The 22,355-nt window shown below is 42.1% G+C and overlaps 1 protein-coding gene across 3 annotated transcripts in view; it reads right to left on the bottom strand.

Moving 5' to 3' along the window:
- The window catches only part of MTHFD1L (methylenetetrahydrofolate dehydrogenase (NADP+ dependent) 1 like), a 183,737-nt gene that overhangs the window by 125,305 nt on the left and 36,077 nt on the right, over nt 1-22,355 (bottom strand). For 2 of the 3 annotated variants that reach the window (XM_024748003.1, XM_024748002.1), the window contains exons 12-16: nt 11,979-12,115; nt 10,496-10,542; nt 8,177-8,284; nt 7,204-7,278; nt 5,470-5,572 (exon numbers count right to left, since the gene is read on the bottom strand). In XM_024748003.1, the coding sequence (XP_024603771.1) occupies nt 5,470-5,572; nt 7,204-7,278; nt 8,177-8,284; nt 10,496-10,542; nt 11,979-12,115 (470 nt within the window). Of the gene's footprint in view, nt 1-5,469; nt 5,573-7,203; nt 7,279-8,176; nt 8,285-10,495; nt 10,543-11,978; nt 12,116-22,355 lie in introns of those variants that run through there. The other variant, XM_024748004.1, reaches the window with a different exon arrangement.

Below are 22,355 nucleotides of genomic sequence, written 5' to 3'. Positions count from 1 at the left end.
CAGACTTCACTAATAATTTATACTGCATCAAACAGCAAGCCGTCCACACTGACAACTTAGATCCAATTGACTAAATGTTTAATATGGCTCTGACCGAAACGGTGGCGGGAATTGTGTATTTGGGGACTACAAGCATCGCTGCAGGATGAAATTGTGAACGTTTTCTTCCACACACAAGGCACGGACAGACCTGCCAGCCTCGCCCGCCTCTGCTGCTCCCTGACTCGCCGCCGGCCTCTTTCTCTACATACAGTACTCTCCTCTCGGGACTTCCTTGGGGGCGCAGTGGTTAAGAATCTGCCTGCCAATGTAGGGGACACGGGTTCGATCCCTGGTCTGGGAAGATCCCACATGCCACGGAGCAACTAAGCCCGGGGGCCGACACAACTACTGAGCCCACATGCCACAACTACTGAAGCCCGTGCGCCTAGAGCCTGTGCTCTGCAACAAGAGAAGCCACCGCAATGAGAAGCCTGCGCGCCGCAACTAGAGAAAGCCCACACACAGCAACGAAGACCCAACGCAGCCAAAGAAAACTCCCAAAATCAAAAACAAACAAACCCTCCCCTTTCTCACACATACATATATACATTCATATTACCGCACACTCATACGGGCACCCAGGCAACCCTCCTCAAGCACAGAGAAACCTCTCTATGACTTTAAGGCATAAGCAGAGGGCATACAGAGAAAGGAAAGCCTCTCACTATTATCACTAGCTAGTACTTTATTCCCAAGACCAATGGTGCAGAATCTTATAAAGTAAAAATAATTCCTACTCTCATGTGTAGTATACACGGTCTTAATGCGATCTTTTTATTGGTATTTCAGCTGGTTTTTATTTAGCAAAGAACACACAAACAAGAACCGCCCCCCCCCAAAAAAAACTTAGTAAGATCCGCTATAATCAGCAGCATCAGAAGGCCACCTGTGCGTTTATCAGCGCAGCCCTGGCAGAACAGGGCGTCTCACCAGGCTTTTGATGTCCATGGAAAGACGTGTGAAATGACAGTGATACATGAAAGAAATGTGAAGATGAAATTCGGATACACAAGAAAGATGGATAACAGAAAGTAACGCTACGTTAGTATACGGAATTCCTGCCCTCTAAGTGATAGAGGTGAAGATGGAATGAGAAACATACTTATTCATTTCAGGGCTATTTACTGAGGGCCAATTTTGTGGCAGGTCCTGTGAGAGCTGTACAGGGATACAAAGATGGACAAGACATCATTCTCTTGTGGAAGGCACTCACTGGCAAGGGGAGAGATGGAGAGTGCAGGTAGGCGTGGAGGGGGGACGCCGCAGAGGGGAGAGATCTGGTTTTTCACTCTTTGCCCTAGACGGTCCCTTTAGGACTACACCGCTCTGTTTTGAGGAGCATCCAGAGTGTTCCTAGTGGCTTGTTAAAACAACCAGCACCAGCTCAGGGACTGGGAAATACAGGGTAGGACATCGAGGCTAGGCCCACTACTTTGGCTTTGGCAGAAGTGTACTGATTCCCTGCAAGGCTGTAGGGGACTGCTGGGAACTAGTAACTGGATATCAGTTCCCTGGAGACTGAGGCTTCTTGGTCTTCGGTCTAAGGGCCTGTGAGGCCCCAGGGGTTCTGATACTCAGAAAAGCAGGGTTCACATCCTTCGAGGAACAATAAAATGACTTGATGTCCACTGTTTCTTCTGCTTATACTATGTGTTTCTGGAATAGTCTATCGACTCCCAGTTCCACCCTGTTACCATGCACTTATGAGGCCTTCAAGTTAGTGATGGGAAGCATAGGAGAAAACAACCACGAGTTAAATTTCTTACAAAGGATAAAAGGGGAGAGGCGAGCATTCAATATGCGACATCTATGGTCTCAGAAGAGTTTTTTAGCCCCATGTGGTCACTGAGTGTCCCCTCTGTAGTTATCAAATTATAAAAGCATCTAATCTCACCCAAAGGCCATACTCTTTCTAGTTCTAAGCTAATACTGTCTTTTAAAAAAGAACAACAACAAAGAAACCTTACTTTTTATTTATTTATTTATTTTGCGGTACGCGGGCCTCTCACTGCTGTGGCCTCTCCCGCCGCAGAGCACAGGCTCTGGACGCGCAGGCTCAGCGGCTATGGCTCACGGGCCCAGCCGCTCCGCGGCATGTGGGATCTTCCCGGACCGGGGCACGAACCCGTGTCCCCTGCATCGGCAGGCGGACTCCCAACCACAGCGCCACCAGGGAAGCCCCAAAACCTTACTATTAAATGACCTCAATCTATTTGATGGAGAGTCCTATTTCTTATATTAATTAATGGGAATAAGAGCCAAACTAGCTATCAAACGTCATTCCAAACTCCTCTGACCTAGGTGGCTTGTCTATAGCAATAATTAGCACTTTAGTGTCCTAAACAATAATACAATTCTAGTATTTATCTGGAGTAATTTTTAACGTTATCACTCGCATTAAAAGTGATTTGCAACTATGGTATGCTTCAGTCCTTTCATGCTTCTTGGGGAGAAAGCAATCTGCAAGGTGGCCCTGGGTACATATGAGGGATTGTGTAGCCTTTCTTTTTCTAAGACCCACTTAGAAATGGGTGGCCCCATTTCTGATGGCTGGCTCAGCTGGAGCCACAATGCAGATGCGGAAGAACGCCCCTTGTGTAAAAATTTCTTTTTTAGCATATCCCCATGCTAGGTTTAAAATACACTGATTTCCAGGGCTTCCCTGGTGGTGCAGTGGTTAAGAATCTGCCTGCCAATGCAGCGGACACGGGTTCGATCCCTGGTCTAGGAATATCCCACATGCCTCAGAGCAACTAAGCCTGTGCACCACAACCACTGAGCCTGCACTCTAGAGACTGTGAGCCACAACTACTGAAGCCCGTGCGCCTAGAGCCCGTGCTCCGCAACAAGAGAAGCCACCGCGATGAGAAGCCGACACACCACAATGAAGAGTAGCCCCCGCTCGCTGCAACTAGAGAAAGCCCGTGCGCAGCAACGAAGACACAATGCAGACAAAAATAAATAAACAAATTAATTTAAAGAAAATACCGATTTCCACCTGCATTAATTTTTTGTTCACAAAAATGTTTTAAAGAGTAACACAAACTCACAAATGCCTTGAAAAAGCTGACTATGCATTTCAGATATAATGGTATAGTAATAATTAATCCTAGTTATAAAAAAAAAGTTAGGACTTCCCTGGGGGCGCAGTGGTTAAGAGTCCACCTGCCAATGCAGGGGACACCGGTTCGAGCCCTGCTCCGGGATGATCCCACATGACGCGGAGCAACGAAGTCCGTGCGCCGCAACTACTAAGCCTGTGGTCTACTGTCCACGAGCCACAGCTACCGAGCCGGCATGCCTAGAGCCCGTGCTCCGCAACAAGAGAAGCCACCGCAACTACAATCTCGTAAGAAACCGCAACAAACAGTAGCCCCTGCTCGCTGCAACTAGAGAAAGCCCCTGCACAGAAATGAAGACCCAATGCAGCCAAAAAAAAAAAAAAGGTAGTAGACTTCCCAATGAAATGCTGAACATATTCATATCGGTAATTAAAAATGATGTTGGGGGCTTCACAGGTGGCGCAGTGGTTGAGAGTCCGCCTGCCGATGAAGGGGACAAGGGTTCGTGCCCCGGTCCACGAAGATCCCACATGCCGCGGAGCGGCTGGGCCCGTGAGCCTTGGCCACTGAGCCTGCACGTCTGGAGCCTGTGCTCCACAACGGGAGAGGCCCGCATACCGCAAAAAAAAGATCAGAGCAGAAATAAATGAAATAGAAACAAAGAAAACAATAGCAAGGATCAATAAAACTAAAAGCTGGTTCATTGAGAAAATAAACAAAATTAATAAACCATTAGCCAGACTCATCAAGAAAAAGAGGGAGAGGACTCAAGTCAATAAAATTAGAAATGAAAAAGAAGTTACAAAGACACCGCAGAAATACAAAGCATCCAAGGGACTGCTACAATCAACTGTTAGAATGGGCATCATCAGAAAATCTACAAACAACAAATGCTGGAGAGGGTGTGGAGAAAAGGGAACCCTCTTGCACTGTTGGTGGGAACGTAAATTGATACAGTCACTATGGAGAACAGTATGGAAGTTCCTTAAAAAACTAAAAATTAATTACCATATGACCCAGCAATCCCAGTACTGGGCATATACACAGAGAAAACCATAATTCAAAAAGACATATGCACCCTAATGTTCATTGCAGCACTATTTACAACAGCCAGGTCGTGGAAGCAACCTAAATGCCCATCGACAGATGAATGGATAAAGAAGATGTGGTACATATATACAATGGAATATTACTCAGCCATAAAAAGGAATGAAATTGGGTCATTTATAGAGACGTGGATGGATCCAGAGACTTTCATACAGAGTGAAGTAAGTCAGAAAGGGAAAAACAAATATCGTATATTAACATGTATATGTGGAACCTAGAAAAATGGTACAGATGAACCGGTTTGCAGGGCAGAAATTGAGACACAGATGTAGAGAACAAACGTATGGACACCAAGTGGGGAAAGCAGCGGTGGGTGGGGGTGATGGTGTGATGAACTGGGCAATTGGGATTGACATGTATACACTGATGTGTATAAAACTGATGACTAATAAGGACCTACTGTATAAAAAAATAAATAAAATTTAAAAATTCAAAAAAAAAGTTGGAAAAAATCTTGTCACAGTTGGTACTAATGTAAAAGCAGCTGTGATTTAATTCTAAAAAAGAAAAAAAGGAATACACACCATCTAACTCTTCGGTAGGTTTTATCAAGTGCTATTACCACATGCCTGTAATTATATATTACCGTCTCCATTTCCATCTCCAAGAGACCAGGGCCCAGAACAGGTATGTGACTCGCTGAGGGGGAGACACCCACTCAACGCTCCTGACTCCACATTTAGTGCTTTTCCCCACTATCCCACCCTTATGGAGGGCAGTGTGGGAAAAGTGAGGGGTGTCACAGCCAACAGGAAAACAGGGAGGTCAGGACAGATGTCCCTCTGCCCCACGTTTGAAGTGCTGAAGGGGATTCTAGTAAGTGGCTGGAAGCAAGAGACTCAGAGAAAAGATTCTGCACTGAAAATACAAATTTCTAAGCTGCTTAGAGCTAGTGGTGAGGAAGAGAGTAAGAAATCAGAATGGCGGGTAGAGAGGGCAGCAGGACAATTAAGGGGAGAGACACAGACATTTTTACCCCCAAAGAGAATACAGGAGGTCAGAGATGAGACAGGAGAAAAGTAATTTTCCTCGGAAATCTGGAAGAGATGGGGTGAATGGGATGAGCTAAGGGTATAGCTTTTTCTCCTAAATAGGAGGCAAGGATGAGAGAAGAGGCTGGTAAAATAAGTGACGGAAATAAATGGAGGGATTATGTTACGCAAGCTAGGAAGACAGTGGGAAGAAATACAGTTGTGCATTTATGCAGAGCTCCAACTGGAAGACATGTCACCCTCCCCATCTAGCCACCAGCACCTACCTCTCTGCCACGTGATGGTGGAGGGGTCAATGTCAAGACGGGCAAATTTCCTCATTTCCTCTTCTGTCAGAGAGCTCGGATCAGTCTTATTTATTCCCAGTTTCTAATGATTAAGAAGAACAAAATATGTTTTAGAAGGAATAAAAAGCAAGATGTAACCAAATTATCCCTCTACTTTTACCTTCTCCATGACTAGTAAAGCCTTTTTAAAAACTAAGCTGAACTTCAAGTAAATGGTAGGTTAGTCCAACTCATAAATGAATGGATCCAAACACCTCCTAAAATGGGAGACATTCTTTGTGTACTGTCACCTGTTATTCGAAGGGTGTATTTGTAATAATACACCCTTCGAATAACAGGTGACAGTACACAAAGAATAAGTGCCGTATTGTCTGTCATAGCCTAAGGCTCTCTACATAGTCACCACATGCCGTGCACAGAAGGGGCATAAAACTTCCATCTAACTGATGCTCCAGTTCACTAGTTGTTCTTTTCAGATACAAATACCAATATTTTTTTTTTAACAATTTCCTCTTTTATTTATTTATTTTATTTTTATTTTTGGCCGCGCTGGGTCTTCGTTGCTACGCGCAGGCTTTCTCTAGTTGTGACGAGCAGGGGCTACTCTTCATTGCAGTGCACGGGCTTCTCACTGCGGTGGCTTCTCTTGCTGTGGAGTGTGGGCTCTAGGCATGTGGGCTTCAGTAGTTGTGGCACACGGGCTCAGTAGTTGTGGCCCGCAGGCTCTAGAGTGCACGCTCAGTAGTTGTGGCTCGCGGGCTCTAGAGCGCAGGCCCAGTTGTTGTGGCACACGGGCTTCGTTGCTCCAAGGCATGTGGGATCTTCCTGGACCAGGGATCGAACCCGTATCCCCTGCACTGGCAGGCAGATTCGTAACCACTGCGTCACCAGGGAAGTCCATACCAATAATTTAAGTAACGATTATGTCTACGTTTTCAAGTTATTTCTAATTCCACAAGAAAAAAAATTAAAACTTTTAAAGCATCTCTTTCTATAAAGAAAACACTCTAACAAAGTGGTTTTTGATAAAGTATAAGAAAAGAATCTGGGAAGCAAACTATAAACATTGGAGATGCTGAGGATACCATATTGTGCGTTATTCTCAACAAACTGAACTTGGTTCAGTAAGAAGCCAGGGGATGAATTTTTTAAACCAATTCTCACCAACCAGTGGTTGTAGATTATACCATTAAAGTTATTTTTTAGTCTGAAAAAAAGCAAAGGGAAAATCTATGTGATAGTAGGGCATTAAGTAGCAAACAGCACTAGAAAATGGTAAAATGGATAAGAATTAAGAGCACATCCACAAATACAATCTTAGAATCTTGCTACAATAAAAACTGAAATAGATGAATTTTCAAAGTCTTTCTTAGAAAATTAAGAACTGTCATGAAAAGGAAGACTCTTGGCAATCTTCATTTGTTAGTTGACTAGAGTTCTCAGCAGAGTGGTGCTCTCGTTTTATAGATGAAGAAGCTGACATCTATAAGGGTGAACTAATTTGTCCACCTGCTTTTGGGTGCAGGATCAAGGCCTCAGGCATCTAGTTCTGGGCAATCTCTGTTACATTGTTCTGTCTATTTAGAGTTCAATATCCAAAAAAAGCATCTGAAAACCAAAATCAAATCAAGTTCAAAATTTCTGGTTCTGACAATTTTTCTGATTTGTTTCCAGGGTATTTTCTTTTTAAAGAACCATTAACTAGAAACTTACTTTCAGCCGAGCAAGTTGAATTTTTGAAAATTCTCTAACACCATTCACTGAAGCAACCAGTCGATTATACAGAGCCTAGAAATGCAAAATAAAAACAAAACTCACAAAAGTTTAAGGGCCAACCATGAACTTGGACAATTTACAGAATATGGCAAAGTTCATTACATTTATAACCAAACTGCTTAGATTACAGAGCCTATTAAAATTCTTGGTTAATGTAAACAATTTAGACTGAAGTTCCGTCATTTTAATAAATTCGACTAGATCTGCAATAATGCACATTGTAAAGAGTTCGTATGAAAATACATTTCTTGATCTACAGCCTTATAACTACCAAATTAAAATTTATCTCTATATTTATTTTTGGCTTCAAAAACTCACTAGGGAGTTAGTTTAATTGGAGGATGTTAGGACCTTTGTAAAATGTGTCAGAAATTCCCACTTTTATCCATGTCCTATGTCTATGAGGAATTAGCATCTAGTAGTCTGTCCCCTTCAGGTGTGTGATTTACCTCTTAGACCCCACAGCCCTGAGGCCCAAAAAGGGGGTCTGACCTGTTTAGCAGGGCATCTAGGATAGCTGCCTGTAACATCAGAATCTTAAAAAGGTATCTCTCCAACCCCCTTAGCAGAGACCAGAGATTACACCCATGGGCAAAACTAAGAGAACTTGTCTACCAATTACCTTTAAAACTAAAGGTTCGTCTTGAAGACAATTTGGCTTAAAAAGAGCAACTAGCATAATTCTCCCAATAACCTGATAGTGGTCATAAACTAATTTGAGAACCTTACCAAAGTAAAGATCCTCTCCTTAAGGAATAAGGACATATATACAATTCACAACATTTTGAATAGAATTTCAGAGAACTTTCGGACTCCAAAAGTTTTTTCATGAATTCCTTAATCCAGGAATCCCAGGATAAGATGCCCAAAATGGCCTTTTGGGCATCTTAAAACAAGGAGCCTTTCTCACCTTATCTGTTTGAGTATTTTCATGCAAAATCCTTGTGTCGATAGCAGCGGCCAACAAGTTATTAGCAGCGGTGATGGCATGGATGTCCCCAGTCAGGTGAAGGTTGAACTATAAAATGAAACGAAAACATCTTTCTACTTGTTTCAAACAACCATTGCAGTACTGAAGGACTTTCCAAATAAACAAAATATTCTGCTAATGACATACCCTTACAATGCTTAGGATATGCCGAAGATCAGAAAATGTCAGTCTTCCACTTGACAACAAAGAATACTTGCACAGACTTTCTATTGCAAATTCTTCCTTTCTCAGGTTAAGAGTGAAACAATTCTGATGGACTTAATGATTGGGTTCCTTATTTTGGTTTTCTTTTTTCACGTACTTTTATGCACTGTTTTATAATTAAGAAAATAGTACCATATCAAATGTACTTTGGAATAAGGCAGGGAATAAAACACACAGTAGCCATAGAACAATATAGAATGTGACAGCCTGAGAAATAGGAAAAAAGTATCACTCTCACAACTGTCTATTTCGTTATTTTTCTTCTAATCTCACGCGCACACATGATTATTATCTGTAGAATCAGCATGTTTGTAATTTGCTAACTTTTTCAGATAGTTCTAACTACCTTGTCCCTCAGTTTGGCCCAACCTGGGCCATGCAGGTGATGCCATATGACAGCAGGTCAGCAGCGCCCTTTCAATACTCCCCAGGCCACGTTCCTTACACTCCATCCCTAAACTGGCCCCCTGGCTCTGGAGCTTCCTGGCTTGTGACTGTTACTCATCCTCCTGCAGATGAGGCCTGGGGCTATTTTTCTCAGCCAAGCCTTGACTATGCTTTCTCACTCCCACTCCCTTCTCACTCCCACCCCCAACATCTGAAGATTGTCCAAAATTTCCCTCTAGCTTCCATGATGCTCACATCCCTGTGGGTAAAAAGAAAACCCTTTCCTATTCCTTCAACAAAATCAACAAATATTTCCTAGTGAGCACCTCTTACGTGCTAGGCACACTGCTAAGTGCTGGGGCCCAGGGGGTCTAACTCCTCACGGCCCGATGGGACCACACGGAGGTAAACACAGAGCAGGAGGGGATCTGTGGGATGGAACAGAACCTCCACGGAGCAGGTACCATTTGAAATGTGAGCTGAGCAGGGAAGGCAGGAAAGGAAGGGAAGAACATTCCAGACTTGGAACCAAGAGAAAACAGGGCAAGGAGTTTGGCAGGGTGGAGACAGGGAGGGTGGCATGGGAACCTGAGACACTGGGGGTGGAGAGATGGCCGGAGCGTGACGGAGTAACTGCTAAAATGCAGGCAACAGAAAAGGACATGGGCTTTAGGAAGACTTCTCAGGACCTGAACCAAGAGGCTGATGTGGAGAGTGGAACTGATGGGACCTGGTCACTGGTTAAATCCAGGGGACAAGGAAGTGTTAATACAGGGTGTAGAAACTGGTCTTGTATAAATAAGAATTGACACCATTGGCCTATTTGGACCATTTTTTTTTTTTGGAACTACGGTTGTCCCTCAGTATCCATGGGGAATTGGTTTCAGGACCCTGTAGATAGCAAAATCCACAGATCCTCAAAGTCCCTTATGTAAAATAGTGTAGTATTTGCATATAACATACTCTCATCCTCTGGTGTAATCTAAATGATCGCTAGACTACTTATAATACTCAGTACAATGGAAACGTTATGAAAATAGTTACCAGCGTGCATTAATTCAAGTTTTGCTTTTTGGAACTTTCTGGAAAACTTTTTTTCCTGAGTATTTTCAAGCTGCAGTTGGTCAAAACCATGTATGTGGAACCTGTGGATACAGATGAGCGACTGGATTTGATTCTGGAGTCTCAGTTCACAGAGTGAAGAGTCCAGGCCTTCCTGAATTCAGCAGTATAACAGATGACTGATGGAGATACAGCTCTGCATCCTCTCATCCAGAACCCTTGAGGTGGGTTTTGGGATTCAGAATATTTTGGAATGTAGAAATGTAGTGTGATAGACACATAATTTAATTATAAAACATTCCAAGCAGGGTCCAGGTCAGCATCCATTAATCAAAAATAATATTTCTGCAGCAAAATATATGAATATTTACACCTAGTGGCACAGACAAAATCCGTAAGTAGCTCTTTAACAGTAAATGTCAGGTTTTCCCCCAAATGGGTCAGGCAAACATTTCTGGTTTTCAGAGCCTTCAGAACTCTGGGATCGAGGATAAAGTACTGTGGGCCTGTATTTACAGAAGCACAGAGAAAAGGTTCCAGGAGGGAAAAACAGTGACACAAGACACGTGTCTCTTGGAATCTTACCTCTTCCATAGGGATGACCTGGGCGTATCCACCACCTGCAGCTCCTCCTAAACAACAGAGCAGGTACCATTTGAAATGAGGTGCCAAGTACAGGAGCCCCAGGGACACAGCTCCCCAAGCCCAACAGGGAGGCACGTACCCGCAAGATGTAATAAAAAGAGGCAGTGAGAAATAATACGTCGCAGACAAAGCAGAACAGAAGGTGAAGAAAGTTCACCCTGCGTCCCACTATATAATTTAAGGACTTTGGTCTCTTTGTTTAAAAGGTGGGTAAGCAGAATACAGCAAACAGCGTTACAGCGAACATGAGATTCTGTCGTTAATTTATTATTAGATCTATGTGGCTATGCTTCACCTAAACTGCACGTGCATTTAAAGTACCAAAAACTTTCCTAAATAAAATCTACCTGATCAACAGACTTACACATTACAGACTCCTGTCAGTTTATTTTAGTTACTAGTATATATGATCTATCATGCTGCTTATCCCCCAAAATAGTAAAGTTATGACATTAAAAAGACTTCTCTATCCTAAAACAATGATACCTTCTGTGTCCACATCATTTTACAGTTGACCTTATTTTTATACACTGTTTTGCCTCACGATAATCTGGTAAGCCTAGTACTATATACCTTTTACACTTTTACACATGCAGCTCAGAGAAGTTATGACTGGCTAAAGGTCACATAGCGGTAAGAGACACAGCCACAAATAAAACCCCAGGCTTCTTGTCCACATCTAGTGTTCACTGCACTACATAATGTATGACATTCTAACAGTACTTAAAGTTAGGAGTTGTTAATATTTGTAACAGTAATATAAATATAATACTGCTAAAAACCACAAAGTACCGAGAACAAGCAGTAATTGTAGCAGTAAAGGCTATTATAAAGTGAGCTGAAGAATGATTCATGATAAATCCATGAAGCAAGACTAGTGACTGTGGAGGTGCCAGATCACAGCCCAACCACAGCCACAGAGGAAGTTCATCACATCTCCCGGTCCACAGCCAGTTTCCAGAGCTCCTTGGGGCCCACACAGCAACTCCAATGACATGAGGCTTGGGGCTGACCTAAGGGATCTCTTAACGGTTTGGATGGAAAGACCTTTTAGCTTGGCTGGGATGACAAAACACCAACATAAACAGCTGAGTTTCAAAACCGCTCGGCAAAGAAGGTACTGATGAAATGGAAGGCTTTCTGCTCAAGGCTGGAGTCCCGAGCAAGAGCCCAACCGTCACTCAAGGGAAGCAAGGGAATCGGCTTCCTGAGGGGCTCCGCGGAGACCTCCCCGCTGAAGCTCTCTCTGTGGGAGGATCACGCTGCGGCGACCTCCTGAATGTGCAGGGAGGAGAGGGGCGGGGGAGGGCTGCGGGAGTGCACGTAGAGATGAAATGTATCAGTTCCTCTACTAAGTTGTAACTCCACGATTGCTGGTGATAAATTTTGCCCTGAAAAACATACTAGTTGTTAAATAAACTACCTTTCACTCCAAAAGTCGGTCCTTGAGAAGGCTGCCTCAGACAGGCAAAGGAGTTGATGTTCAGGTGCGCAGTCAATGCCTGCACGAGCCCAATTGTAACTGCACTTTTCCCTTCTCCCAGAGGGGTGGGTGTGATCCTGGTGTGGGGGAAAAGGAGGAGCAAATTTAGTATTTTCTAGACAACCTATGCACAGTCAATCCATGGTACAAGAACCAACTCGGAGGAGACTGAGAGAGACCAGGCCACTCCAGAATCACTCAACCGTTCAACTTCCTTGGATCTTTTTTTTTTTGCTGTACGTGGGCCTCTCACCGTTGTGGCCTCTCCCGTCGCGGAGCACAGGCTCTGGATGCGCAGGCTCAGCGGCCATGGCTCACGGGCCCAGCCGCTCCGCGGCATGTGGGATCTTCCCGGACCGGGGCACGAACCTGTGTCCCCTGCATCGGCAGGTGGACTCTCAACCACTGCGCCACCAGGGAAGCCCGTCCTTGGATCTTTTTATGGTCTACCCACATCACAAAAGTCCGTGCTTAAGCTAAAATCAAGATATAGACATATCTTTACCAAGAGTGCCAAGAAAGAAAAGCTAATTCAGCAGTAGTGCCAATAACACTATCAACTTCAAGAAACAGCAAAGAATTATTCATCAAAACGATTTAAATAATTAAGCTGATGTCACTTTCTTGCTGATGGATAATTTGGCATTTGTTCTTCTAGGGCCATTTACCGAGGGCATTAAGTGGGCACGAGGCCTAAGTCAACGGTCCATGGGTGGTGAGGCATGGCCAGACTCTCATTTTGGAAGGGATTCTAATGTCCCCATTCATCCATCTCCTTCTAGATATCAGTGTCGGGGCTTGTCCAGCCATGTTTAAACACAAGCTGTGCTGGAGGCTCATTACCTCCAGGGTGGCCCATTCATTTCCTGATAGCTTTTACAGTTAGACAAGTTCTTTGTCCTAAAGAGGAGATATCTGCATTCCTGTAGCTTCCTACAGACACACTCAGCCTCTCCCTTCCCATACAACCACCCATCCAGTATCGGGAAGGAGTAAGTCCGCAGCTCCTAAGCACACTCAGGAGGTGAGGTCTGCTCTGGGAGCTCACTGTTGAGCACGCACCCTACAAAGCCAAGCATCAGAGGCTCACAACATCAGAGAATTAAGTAATGGGACAGGCGTATATTACATTCTCAAGTAAAGACCCATGAAATTGTTCCTTGGCATATCCTAACCACTGTTACAAGTTTAAAAACTGCTTTTGCCTTACAATTTAGTCTTCTGTGGGTTAGATGCTGTGAGCCAGATTGTCTAGGACGTTCAACCAAAACAAAACTGATGACAGAGTTTTCTGACCCATAAAACCCAGCGATGTGACCACAAAGAAGCAATACAACTGTCTCCGTCCACCACAGCAATAAAATCAATCACTCTTTCAGCAAATATTTCTTAAGTACCACTGTGTCCAGGTAACTAGACCCCGGGGACACAGTGACGACCACACTGGACTCCACAGAGCTTATGGCCGATGGGAGATGTGGAGAGATCAATGAGCAGTTACAATGAATGTGAGAAACGCTGAGACAGAGGAAACAGGGCAATTACACTATATTATGAGAGCACATAGGACGATCCAAGTAGACTTGGGACAAGCAGGGAAGGCTTCCTGGTGGAAGTAACATCTAAGCCAGATAAAAGTGAGGGTGGGTTTGGGGTAGTTAATATGCTAGGTTCTGTGCTTTATATTTGTTGGGTTAATCTTCATTTGATAAACGAGGAAGCTAAGACACAGGAATTTTAAGTATCCTGCCCAAGGCCACACAATTAGTAAGCAGTAGAGCTGGAAATTAAACCCAGGCAAGTCATCTGACTTCACTAGGTTATTTCTATGGATGGAAATCATTATCGATAATGAGTAATTTAAAGCATGGGAATGGAGACGATCAGCCAGTGGAGGGAACAGAGTACAAAAGGGATAAAGACAGAATTGTTAAGAACATGGTCTCTTAAAGAGTAGTTAGAAGAGAGCAAAGGGAAACTAAGAAGGAGCAGTATTAAGTTCGGGAAACCCTGACAGGAGGCAGAGGTGTGACAGGGGAATCTTCCAGGGAGCCATGGAAGTGTCCCCAGACTCAAATGCAGTCCAGTGAAAAGCGGTCACTGGATGTAGCAACAAGGAGGCCACTGGCAGGGAGCTAGTGATCCCACTGGAATGCTCCTCGGTGACGTACACTTCCAACCAAGAGCCACAGGCATCACAATCTTACGTAAAGAAAATGCAGGTCAGATGTAGGGTGGATTAAGTACTGTACTGGTATTTACTTCTTGCAAAGGAAGAGAGGCTTTACTTAAATGTGTCACACGAAGGATTAGATTTTCATCCCTAAGGATATGCTCACAATGCTGCCGGCGAGAGCCAAAAGCAGACACGCCCAGAGATGACCTCCCAAAAACTTCAGCTAAGCGTCCAGCTCTTAATGAGAAACACAGGACTGCTGAGCATTCTGCCAACTGATACAATTCAGGAAAATCAGAAAGTAGGAAGTATTTACGGGGAGCAATCAAAGGAGAGCTACCAAAAAAATTTTATTTCACCTCAATTCCTACATTTGGCATCAAAATTTGGCTTAATTGTCGTCTCACGATCCTTAGCTCACATTCCAAACTATCAAGTTGACTGAGGAAAGAAAAAGCACCATGTTAACCTAATTTCTTTTTCTGTAAGAGCCTGGAGTTTATGGAAATGGAACTGGGGGTTCTGCTCATTATCTTCCACATCTTCTCCTAGGATATTTATCTGCTCCCTCCAACTTCCCACAGGACTCATGTCGTGCTTATTATCTAACTTTTCAGGGGGCATTAGGACTACAAACTTGCTGAGGTGAAAGACTATTTCCATTGCGTTTCTGTCACATGTCCAGGCACAGATGAGCAAAAAACATTAGAAAAAGAAATGACACCTTTTCTAAGACAAATATTATTCACTGTCAACTACAGTAAAAACGAACTGAACGAGCTGGAGATCTCCCAGACATCTCCAACTGAACGATAAGACCCAGGTCCACTCAACGACCAGCAAGCTACAGCGCTGGACACCCTATGCCAAACAACTAGCAAGACAGGAACACAACCCCACCCATTAGCAGAGAGGCTGCCTAAAATCATAATAAGGTCACAGTCACCCTAAAACACACCAACGGACATGGTCCTGCCCAGCAGAAAGACAAGATCCAGCCTCATCCACCAGAAAACAGGCACCAGCCTACACAACCCACTGAACCAAACTTAGCCACTGGGGGCAGACACCAAAAACAATGGAAACTACGAACCTGCAGCCTGTGAAAAGAAGACCCCAAACACAGTAAGTTAAGCAAAATGAGAAAACAGAGGAATGCACAGCAGATGAAGGAGCAAGATAAAACCCCACCAGACCCAACAAATCAAGAGAAAATAGGGAGTCTACCTGAAAAAGAAATCAGAGTAAGGATAGTAAAGATGATCCAAAATCTTGGAAATAGAATGGAGAAAATATAAGAAATGTTTAACAAGGACCTAGAAGAACTAAAGAGCAAACAAACAATGATGAACAACACACTAAATGAAATTAAAAATTCTCTACAAGGAATCAACAGCAGAATAACTGAGGCAGAAGAACGGATACGTGACCTGGAAGATAAAATAGTGGAAATAACTACCGCAGAGCAGAATAAAGAAAAAAGAATGAAAAGAATTGAGGACAGTCTCAAGAGACCTTTGGGACAACATTAAATACACCAACATGAGAATTATAGGGGTCCCAGAAGAAGAAGAGAAAAAAAAGGGTCTAAGAAAATATCTGAAGACATTATAATTGAAAACTTCCCTAATATGGGAAAGGAAATAAGTCAATCAAGTCCAGGAAGCACAGAGAGTCCCATACAGGATAACTCCAAGAAGAAACACGCCAAGACACATATTAATCAAATTATCAAATATTAAATGAAAAGAAAACATATTAAAAGCAGCAAGGGAAAAACAACAAATAATACACAAGGGAATCCCCATAAGGTTAACAGCTGATCTTTCAGCAGAAACTCTGCAAGCCAGAAGGAAGTGGCAGAACATATTTAAAGCGCTGAAAGGGTAAAACCTACAACCAAGATTACTCTACCCAGCAAGGATCTCATTCAGATTAGACGGAGAACGTAAAACCTTTACAGACAAGCAAAAGCTAAGAGAATTCAGCACCACTAAACCAGCTTTACAACAAATGCTAAAGGAACTTCTCTAGGAAGGAAACACAGGAGAAGGAAAACACCTACAAAAACAAACCCAAAACAATTAACAAAATGGTAATAGGAATGTACATACCGATAACTGCCTTAAATGTAAATAGATTAACTGCTCCAACCAAAAGACAGACTGGCTGAATGGATACAAAAACAACACGCATAGATATGCTGTCTAAAAGAGGACCCACTTCAGACCTAGGGACACATACAGACTGAAAGTGAGGGGCTGGAAAAAGATATTCCATGCAAATGGAAATCAAAACAAGCTGGAGTCGCAATTCTCATATCAGACAAAATAGACTATAAAATAAAGACTGTTACAACAGACAAAGAAGGACACTACATAATGATCAAGGGATCAATCCTAGAAGAAGATATAACAATTGTAAATAATAATGCACCCAACATAGGAGCACCTCAATACATAAGGCAAATGCTGACAGCCATAAAAGGGGAAATCGACAGTAACACAATCATAGTACGGGACTTTAACACCCCACTTTCACCAATGGACAGATCATCCAAAATGAAAATAAATAAGGAAACACAAGCTTTAAATGATACATTAAACAAGATGCACTTAATTGATATTTATAGGACACTCCATCCAAAAACAAGAGTACACATTCTTCTCAGGTGTTCATGGAACATTCTCCAGGATAAATCATATCTTGGGTCACAAATCAAGCCTTGGTAAATTTAAGAAAATTGAAATTGCATCAAGTTTCTTTTCTGACCACAGTGCTATGAGAGTAGATATCAATTACAGGAAAAAATATGTAAAAACTACAAACACATGGAGGCTAAACAATACACTACTAAATAACCAAGAGATCAAAAAAAAATAAAATATTGACAAAATTCAACACCCATTTATATAAAAAACCTCCAGAAAGTAGGCATAGAGGGAACTTACCTCAACATAATAAAGGCCATATATGACAAGCCCACAGCCAACACTGTTCTCAATGGTGAAAAAATGAAACCATTTCCTGTAAGATCAGTAACAAGACAAGGTTGTCCACTCCTCCTAGGAATAAACCTACCTAAGGACACAAAAGACCTGTATGCGGAAAACGATAAGACACTGATGAAAGAAAATAAAGATTATACAAACAGATGGAGAGATATACCATATTCTTTTATTGGAAGAATCAACATTGTGAATAAAAAAACAAACAACCCAATCCAAAAATGGGCAGAAGACTCAGACATTTCTCCAAAAAAGATATCAGATTGCCAACAAACACATGAAAGGATGTTCAACATCACTAATCATTAGAGAATTGCAAATCCAAACTACGATGAGGTATCCCCTCACACCAGTCAGGATGGTCATCTCAAAAAATCTACAAACAATAAATGCTGGAGAGGGTGTGGTGAAAAGGGAACCCTCTTGCACTGTAGTGGCATGGACATATATACACTACCAAATGTAAAATAGCTAGCTAGTGGGAAGCAGCCGCATAGCACAGGGAGATCAGCTCGGTGCTTTGTGACCACCTAGAGGGGTGGGATAGGGAGGGTGGGAAGGAGATACAAGAGGGAGGAGATATGGGGATATATGTATATGTATAGGTGATTCACTTTGTTATAAAGCAGAAACTAACACACCATTGTAAAGCAATTATACTCCAATAAAGATGTTAAAAAAAACAATTAGTAAAGCTTGTCCTAAGTCATTAAAAAAATAATAGTCTGTTCACTAAAAAAACTAAAAAAAAAAAAAAAAAAAGGATAACCATGGTCCATTTGTTGTTTCCCATTACACTTGACTGAGGCAAATAGTTCAAAGTCCCTGGCCTCTTGTAAATACCTTTGTTCTGCTCTGCAACTAATGTAACTAGAAGAAAAACTCACCGATATTTAGATAGTTGCACAGGGCAGAAAATCACAATCTTAGAAGAATCAAAAGAAGTTATTTTTACACTGACCAAAATGGTTTGTAACATTAAAAAGTAAACAAAAATAAAATCAGGTATTTGGCACTCTAGAGAAAAAAATAGTGATGTGAATATCTTCCTCTAATATGAAATTCAGTCTGTTCTCACTTTGAGTTTGGGCTTCTTTTTTAACTGCTGGGTCCAAGCGATTCAGAAAAATTCTAAAAACTTCTGCATGGAAATCAGTAAAGGGTGGATGGAGACCCATTCGGCATATACACTTTCAATGCCCTGCAGCTGCACTCCGGGTCAAGTTCTCAAACAAATTCCTTTTCATTAGTGTAACTAGGAAAATATGTAAAACTCAGGAGACCCTAAGATTCTTTTGGCATACTTCCCTGAACAATTCCCAATACTTTTCATTTTGTCAGGCAGAGCAAATAAAGTGATGTGTAGGTGTAAATACCATGTGAAGTGTAGCTGATGAAATACAGATGATTCTGACGGAATAAGAAATTCTGAAGTCTGAAGAATAGCATTTTAAAATGAATTAATCTGTTTTGCATTTGGGTTATTAATAGTAGAAGGTTTTTTTAATCCCATGGTTTTATATTTTAATCCCACTGTTGATATATTCAAATCACATTTATACATGAATTCAAACGTGCCATAATATTTTATTGTTTAGGTTTACTGAAAAATTACTTGGGCATCTGAATTCTTCTAAAGCATGAGAGAAGACTTATGTTATAGTATTCAGGGATAAAAGCAGGACACAAAATGGTATTTATGGCATGATCTCAATGTGTAAAAAGGATAAATGCAGAGATACAATCCTGGAAGGAAATATAAAAATTTTGCATACTTCTGTGTAATGAGAGATTTCGTTTTCTCCTTCTTTTTACTTTTCTTTATGCTAAATTTTTATTCAATGGGTCAATATTATTTTCAGATTAAAAAAAAACTTTCAGAAAAAAGGAAAAAATCATTTAATGGACTGGTAATTTATATTTCTTTTTTTCCCTAACATCTTTATTGGAGTATAATTGCTTTATAATGTTGTGTTGGTTTCTGCTTTATAACAAAGTGAATCAGCTATACATATACATATATCCCCATTTCCCCTCCCTCTTGGTCTCCCTCCCACCCTCCCTATCCCACCCCTCTAGGTGGTCACAAAGCACAGAGCTGATCTCCCTGTGCTATGCAGCTGCTTCCCACTAGCTACCTATTTTTGTTTTATTATTTAAAAAAAATTTTATTGGAGTATAGTTGATTTACAATGTTGTGTTAGTTTCTGCTGTACAGCAAAGTGAATCAGTTATACATATACATATATCCACTCTTTTTAAGATTCTTTTCCCATAAAGGTCATTACAGAGTATTGAGAAGAGCTCCCTGGCTATACAGTAGGTCCTTATCACTTATCTATTTTTTATATAGTAGTGTCTATGTGTCAATCCCAATCTCCCAATTTATCCCTCCCACCCGCTTTCCCTCCTGGTAACCACAAGTTTGTTTTCTACATCTGTGACTCTATTTCTGTTTTGCGAATAAGTTCATCTGTATCATTTTTTTTTTGGATGTCACATATATGCGATATCATATGCTTTTTGTCTTTCTCCATCTGACTTACTTCACTCAGTATGACAATCTCTAGGTCCATCCATGTTGCCACAAATGGCATTATTTCGTTCTTTTTTATGGCTGAGTAATATTCCATTGTATATACGTACCACATCCTGTTTCTTTTTTTGAGTTATGCTTCTTTTTTTGAGTTGTTTTTTTTTAACATCTTTATTGGAGTATAATTGCTTTACAATGGTGTGTTAGTTTCTGCTTTATAACCAAGTGAATCAGCTATACATATACATATATCCGCATATCTCCTCTTGATCCCACCCCTCTAGATGGTCACAAAGCACCGAGCTGATCTCCCTGTGCTATGTCACTGCTTCCCACTAGCTATCTATTTTACAGTTGGTAGTGTATATATGTCCATGCCACTCTCTCACTTCCTCCCAGCTTACCCTTCCCCACACCACGTCCTCAAGTCCATTCTCTACGTCTGCGTCTTTACTCCTGTCCTGCCCCTAGGTTCTTCAGAACTTTTTTTTTTAGATTCCACATATATGTGTTAGCATACGGTATTTGTTTTTCTCTTTCTGACTTACTTCACTCTGTATGACAGTCTCTAGGTCCATCCACCTCATTACAAATAACTCAATTTCGTTTCTTTTTATGGCTAATATTCCATTGTATACACGTGCCACATCTTCTTTATCCATTCATCTGTCGATGGACACTTAGGTTGCTTCCATGTCATGGCTATCGTAAATAGTGCTGCAATATACATTGTGGTACACGACTCTTTTTGAATTATGTGGACGGGTAATTCATATTTCTTAAGAAGTTGCAACCATGCGTATAAGGGCTTGATAATGTCACTTTTCCATAACTGACCTGACAAAAATTAAAGGTGATTTTATTTCAAATGAAGTTTTCATTTTAGATTATAAATGATTGTCTTGCTGTTTTAAAGTGATTTCAAACATCCAGCTATCAAAAGATTAGGTAACAAAGGCAGTTTACACACTTAAAAAATATCTCTTGTTGTGTTGGTGAGGGGAGTTCATTCCTCTCTTATAGAATACACTGTTATATGTCTTTTCTAAAAACCTCCAAGCTCTGAGACAGATGCATATATACATCTCAAAATCCTACCCTCACAGCTTCTTTTTCTTTCTCTTTTTTAAAAAAAATTTATTTTATTTATTTATTTTTGGCTGCATTGGGTCTTCGTTGCTGTGCGCAGGCTTTCTCTAGTTGCAGCGAGTGGGGGCTACTCTTCGTTGCAGTGCACGGGCTTCTCATTGCAGTGGCTTCTCTTGTTGTGGAGCATGGGCCCTAGGCGCACGGGCTTCAGTAGCTGTGGCACGCAGGCTCAGTAGTTGTGGCTCGCGGGCTCAGAGCACAGGCTCAGTAGTTGTGGCGCACGGGTTTAGCTGCTCCGCGGCATGTGCGATCTTCCCAGACCAGGGCTCGAACCCGTGTCCCTTGTGTTTGCACGCAGATTCTTAACCGCTGCACCACCAGGGAAGCCCCAGCTTCTTTTTCAATGCAGGTGAAAGCAACACAATTTGATTTTTGTTCCTTCATAGGTCTTCGTTATGTAAGGGAATTTATACCACAATTTCAGAAGAAGAACTGTTGACGTCCTTGGGTTAAATCTGTACTTGAGAATTCAGGTTTAATTTTGGCTTCTACGTATGACATGGCAGCCTGGCTTCTTCCGATCAGTTACGCACATAAAGGCCAGCAGAGACAGAGTGGAATGATGTTCTACTGGGTATGGACGAACACGTAGTGGCAATCTAGGTGGCCAGGCTGGCGGTCACTCTCTGGCATGTGGCTGGAGGCCAGGTTATGACTTCAGGTTTGGAATCTGATAACAATACCATCACAGGTTTTGTTTTACAAGTATCAATTCTGTGTTCCCAGTGAAGGGCAGGGCCATGTCTAGATTTGTGCTTTTATCTCCAATACTGACAAGCCCAAAGAGTAAATCACAGCCCTTCCATGTGAAAAATGGCTGCATGATTCTTCCTTCGTAAACTGAGACCACATCCTCCTGAGTTTTCCTAATTCTTCCTACCTTAAACAGGGTGAGAAAACCAGCAAACCCACTTACCAAGAGCACCTAAATCCTGGAAGAAGGGAAGCAAATCTGTGGATAAGATGCTAAATTTGCTTCTGAAGTTCTTAATGTCTCAGAGTTAATTTATTCACTGTAAACAAACTTGCATGAAGCACACTTCCAGAAAAGCAACACTGACTGACTAGATGTTTGCTCCAAACTCTGGGACCCAGGAGTACCCACCCCCTGCCGTCAGCCAGCTCCTTTCACAGATCTACCCCTAGAGGGTGCCTCAGGTGAGGCCAAATCTCCCCTCAAAGAGGTTTCCTACAGCTCAGTTATGGGGACATCAGGGCTGGGGTCCTAGGCTGGAGAGCATCCCATTAGGATTGGGAATCCAGCGGTGGTGAACCTGGAAGTCTGAGAGAGGTTTAAGCCACAGGCAACTGAGGTGCTGCAGCAAGGTATGAATTCCTTAAAAACACAGCCACCGAATGACTCTAGCTGTCCATCCCTCTTAGAAAACAGTAACAGAAGGAAATGGGGAAAGAGGAGCTGGGGGGTGGGATGGGGGGGTGAGGTGGGG

This window comes from Neophocaena asiaeorientalis, unplaced genomic scaffold, assembly GCF_003031525.2.
Source record: "Neophocaena asiaeorientalis asiaeorientalis breed wild unplaced genomic scaffold, Neophocaena_asiaeorientalis_V1.1 scaffold123, whole genome shotgun sequence".
Taxonomy (NCBI): domain Eukaryota; kingdom Metazoa; phylum Chordata; class Mammalia; order Artiodactyla; family Phocoenidae; genus Neophocaena; species Neophocaena asiaeorientalis.
This window is presented reverse-complemented; position numbering and strand designations above follow the sequence as displayed.